The sequence below is a fragment of the Aplysia californica genome, unplaced genomic scaffold, assembly GCF_000002075.1.
Source record: "Aplysia californica isolate F4 #8 unplaced genomic scaffold, AplCal3.0 scaffold00048, whole genome shotgun sequence".
Classification (NCBI taxonomy): Eukaryota; Metazoa; Mollusca; class Gastropoda; order Aplysiida; family Aplysiidae; genus Aplysia; species Aplysia californica.
Window position 1 is genome coordinate 1,156,348 of NW_004797318.1, and position 5,292 is coordinate 1,161,639.

The window sequence follows — 5,292 nt, forward strand, 5'->3', positions numbered from 1 at the left end:
AGAGAGAGAGAGAGAGAGAGAGAGAGAGAGAGAGAGCAGTATTTTGATCAGCTACTCTCGTGTGAAGGCGAGCAAAGGCTCTCTCCGTCATGCTCTAGTGCCTTGTCTTGAAACTCTCATCTCCGCCCGAGGCTTTGAAGACAGAAGGACACATTGTGCTCGCACAATTATGTTGAATGTGTATGATACTTCCTTGTTTTATTTTCTTCTAAGTTCGAGTCGTTTACAGCTCCGACATGATTCGATTAGAGAGATGAAGGACTTAATCTCCCACCACGATTTCTCGTAGGTTCTTTGATGCCTTATAATATTTTATTATCTTATCACGCAGGCCTACATTTTCAAAAGCTGTCGTGTCTTTTAATCATTGTACAATGTATTATTTATTTATTCGAATTATCCCGCAGACCAGCCTCAGTTGTGTACCGGTTAGGCTCTTCGCTGTGGCACACAGAAGACCGTGGGTGGTTGGCGGGGGATCTGGTGTGGTTTGCTTCTTCTTTCCTATAAAACATAAATAACGTCCTTGTCTCCCCTTCTTCTTTTTTATGTTTGTTACTCTCTTGTAAAACCTCTAATCTTCTCTCGATCATATGACCTTATGCAGTTGCCAGCGCCGTAAAACCTCTACTAAAACTAAAAATAACCCCACAGAAGACCCGAGTTCGATTCTTTTGGTGGAAGAATTTTAAACGAGTATCTGTATGTCTTTCTGTTGGGATGTTGCATCCCTCTAAACCCGGGTTGGCTTTTACGGGAAGGGTCGAAGCCCACTTTCTATATTCATTTAGATCGGGTGGATGGAGACGTAAGTTCGTTTACATTAAAACAAAACCAAAAAATTTTTTTTTTAAACCCCAAGAATAACAAACAAACAAACAAACACAAAAGCAAGCAAAAACTGGTGAGTTCCCAAACCTCTCAGTCCGTTTGGCTCGGACCAGTCAATGACGTGGGTGGTTGGTGGGTGCTGTGGTGAAGTTTATTCTCTCTTTTCTTTCAAATATCTATAGTCTGTCTCCCCCCTCCCTCCAGCCCTCTTTCCTTTCTTTTTTATGTTACTACTCTCTTGTAACATCTCTACTCTTCTGCACTTATATGACTTAATTGTGTTGCATTGGCCTTGAAACTCTTACTGAGACTAAAATCACAAACTATCAATATTAGATTTGAAGTTCCTGTCTTTTGAATGACATAAACATTTTTTTAAACCGGATTAAACCCCAAACTACGCTATGTTTGTTTCTTGCTGAAGATTTATTTTCCTTGCGTTACTGTCATTGCTAGTGTAGCGCTTTCATTCTTGGCCTTGTTTTTGTTGTTGTGTTCTCGTTTTAGTTGCTGTTGTTGGTGTTTTTCTTATTGCTGTTGTTTTTGTTTTTGTTATTGCTGTTTTCTTTTGTTTTTTGTTGCTGTTGTTTTTGTTTTTGTAATTGCTTTTTTCTTGTTTTTGTTGCTGTTGCTGTTTCTTGCACTACTATTTTCTACTGGTAATAAGCGAGATCTCCCCTCTAGAGTGCCACTCCCCGGTAGCTTTAGGCCCTCATCAATGAAAGAATACCCCCCCCCCCAAGCCAAAAAAATATTAAATGAATTTAAAAAATTAAAAAATGAAGAAAATTAAAAACCCAAAACAAAACCAACCCCCACTCCCCCCCAAAAAAAACAACAACAACAACAAAAAAACCTCGACAGCTTACACAATGACACATTTCATTCACAGTGTACACCAGCCCATTCGGTGAATAACAACACTCTCAAATACATAATATGCACCCGTAATATGACGAAAGAATGCTTGACGCATATTATACAAAAAGACAATCACTGAGGCTGTTGATTACTGTATTAAAGTAATGTATTATATTATTTTGATGTTGTTGCTGTGTGGTATTTCTCTTCCGATATGAACATGGATCCAACAATTTAAAAAAAGAGAAGAGAAGAAAAGAATAGAATTATTTTTAAGGAACACAATGTCATGCTGTTTCTACACTAAATACTTTAGTGCAAAGATAAACATCAACAAACAAGAAACACCATACAAACGAACACACACACACACACACACACACACACACACACACACACACACACACACACACACACACACACACACCAGAATCAACCGATAAGAGAAGGCTTCGGCCGCCACCTGGGCAAAATTCAAAATGTCCTACCAACTGAAAATGTTAGGTGTGTACCGCGCACTCATATGACCTTATTATGCAGTTGCAAGCGCCGTAAAATACTTACCAACGAAAAACAAACAAACAAACAAACAAAACAAAAAAACCTCCACCAAAATCATTCTTTCAAAAACTTTATATTTGATACCATTAGCGCAGTACGTTTTGACACCAAAATAATACTTACGACCTTAGAGCATGCATCAAAATAACATTGAGTGTGTATCTAGCTTACGATTATCATTGTTCATGTTGCTGCTCATTTATATTATGTATGTGATTGTAAGCCTACTTGTGTGTGCATGTGCGTGCACGTGTGTGCGTGTGTGCGTGCGTGTGTGTGTGTGTTTGTGTGTGTGTGTGTGTGTGTGTGTGTGTGTGTGTGTGTGTGTGTGTGTGTGTGCGTGCGTGTGTGTGTGTGTGCGTGTGTGTGTGTGTACTCGTGGTGGAACACCAAACCAATGTGCCAGGATCTGGACAATAAAGATGTATCTTATCTTATCTTATCTTATCTTAATGTGTTTTATTTTTCATTTTCATTTTCCCCAGACTGCTGCAGGTTTTGACCGGATCTTCCAAGTTCCTGACTCGTCCTTAAGTCCGTTCTTCACACGGAGTCTTCTTCCCTCATCCTCGGTGTGTCCAGCTCATCTGTGTCGTTGCTGGCTCAGCCCAAGACTCTGTGTCCAGCTTTTTTTTCACCACGGTCAGCTCAAGACCCGTCCCGTTGTCCAGCCTGTCTTTGTCAGAGTCAGTCCTGGACAAACTGTCCGTCCTGATCACGTTTTGTGTGAGGTCCTGAGTTCTCATCCCAAATCTACCCCTGAAACAACTCCAAACAAACGCCAGATCCGACTACGAGTGGTGGATAACAATTTTTAATCTGACCCCGACTCTTGCTTTTTCCGGGGTTAATTTTTTACAGTATTTACTCATATATATATTATATACACAATGGTGTAAACTCGCAACTTGCAGTCAATAATATTATGTGTTACATATGAGGGTTTTCAGGTTTGATTCCTACTTCTGTAGCTGAGGATTATAACATCACCGTGCGCGCACACTTCGCTTGATAAAGTCAGCAGTATTGTAATTAGAGAAAACACCGAAAGAATGACATGTAATTGTGTTAGCGTGACGTCACGAGAGCGCTTGAAAATATAGTCTGTCACTTTGAGGAAGTGGAAAAATATTTAGGTGTGCTGTTTGAAAAACCCTTGCAATGCTTGCGAATGTCACAGTTGGATCTCATTGCGTTTTATGTTTGTTCTAAGTGATAAAGTCGTAAGTCCAAATTCAGATGATTTCATCGGAGGTAGTAGGAATATAATCATACTCTTATGTTATTCAAAGTAGATAGTAAAATTGAGCTACTGATTTTTGAAAAGTATTACTAGACTAAAACATTCTGCCCTTGAAAAGGGCTCTGTGAGCAAAATAAAAACAACAACAAAAGCATCAGCTTGTCCGAAACATTCTTTTGGGAATTCCCGGTTGGCTGCGAGTCATTGGCGAACCTGGACAGCTGAGACAGCTTTGGGAAATTAGGAGGATATTTTCTCTCAACAACACTTTAGCAAGAGACCCCAAACTCAGACAGCTGGGGAAATTGTTCAGTTGAAACATCAGTTGGGAATTCCCCTCGGAGGGAAACGTCCCTCGCGTCGAAGTTTCATCGGGAAATTCCAGAACTGAACAGCGTCACTACTGCAGTGGGAAATCCCGAAACCGGGCAAAATCCCCTCCCTCCTCCCGTTAGCGGGAAACCCCTCAACTAAATATAGCCCGCTCTCCAGCAGCGGGCGTGACGCACGACAATTGAGCCCACCAGCTTCATGAGGATGGAACCGGCCAACAACTTCCTCTCCCACTCGGCCGGCCTGTCCCTCTACCCCGCCATCACCTCCTCCTCCATCCTCCCGCCCAGTCCAGGCGCTCAGGATTCAGTAGCGGCCCGCTCTGCCCTGGCCGTGTCGGGTCAGAACGGCTGGGGCAACTACGGCAACGACGGGCTGGTGCCCCACAACAGCTGCAGCATGTCCTCCTACTCCAACCTCCAGCTGGGCGCCAGCTTTCCCATGAACAGCAAGGCGGCCGCCTACAACGCCTTCGCGGGCGGGGACTACCTCAACAACTGCCGCCAGATGCAGATCTCCTCCCTGGGCTCGCTCAACGGCATGGGCCGCTACCACCCGGGCTTGTACGGGGAGATGTACCAAGCCGGACACCCGCCGGCCTATCCGAACGGCGGCTTTTATCCGGATATGGGAGCCGGTTTGCCACCCCTGCCCGGCCGAGATCTCAACTGCTCCAGTGCTCAATCGGATTCCTCTTCCGGTGGTGAGTACTCGAAGGGTGGGTGCGATTAATTAGAGTAGAGTGGGCACGTATTTGGATAATTGGGTTAACAAGAGTGGGGTTGGAGTCGGAAGTCGTAAAGTCCAATTGAAACTTTGAAACAGGAGGCACACAATATATCCAGCAGGTCGGGCCTGTACATCGGGTCTTGGGTGTTTGTTATAGTGGTCAGTGTTTTACTTGTCGTTTGGAGACGTCTTGAATATGCACGAAGTGTGCAAAGGAAAACAAGAGATGTCCAGGTTGGGTTGGTTTTTTTTTTTTTTTTTTTTTTTGGGGGGGGGGGTTGTGGATAATTTGAGTTGTTAGGTGGAAAGTATTTATTAATGCATCTCCTCAGACTCACATTAGTGCTCTGGACTAAAGCCAGATGAGTCGCCCCAAAATGAAGTCTTGGAAAACAAGTTTGACTAAATGAAAAAACGTAGGCTATGAAACTTTTTATCTTTAGTTTTCTTAAGATGCCGAAAAGTGACATCCCCTGATTTTCTCTCGTGCCCTTCACATGTAACTAAAACGAATACTTATTTGACTAACGGGGTCTGCAGGATTTACTTGAAGTGGGAAGTCGGAAATATCATTATATACATGAACATTGAAGTTGGGTGCACACTTAGGTATCTTGCCGGGTCTGTTTTATCACATTGAGGCTTGTACTGGTCAAATAGAACCGATATGCACTATCAGATCAGATAGTATTATATCGGTTCGGGTCGGGTCGGGTCGGGTCGGGTAATTGCAT

The 5,292-nt window shown here is 43.1% G+C and overlaps 1 protein-coding gene across 1 annotated transcript in view; it reads left to right on the forward strand.

The window, feature by feature from the left end:
• The first annotated feature begins 4,033 nt into the window (after positions 1 to 4,033).
• LOC101859155 (pleckstrin homology-like domain family A member 1) overlaps positions 4,034 to 5,292 on the forward strand; it is a 50,266-nt gene continuing 49,007 nt past the window's right edge. Inside the window, exon 1 of the mRNA XM_005092573.2 lies at positions 4,034 to 4,532. Coding sequence (XP_005092630.1) covers positions 4,034 to 4,532 — 499 coding nt within the window. The remainder of the gene's footprint in view (positions 4,533 to 5,292) is intronic.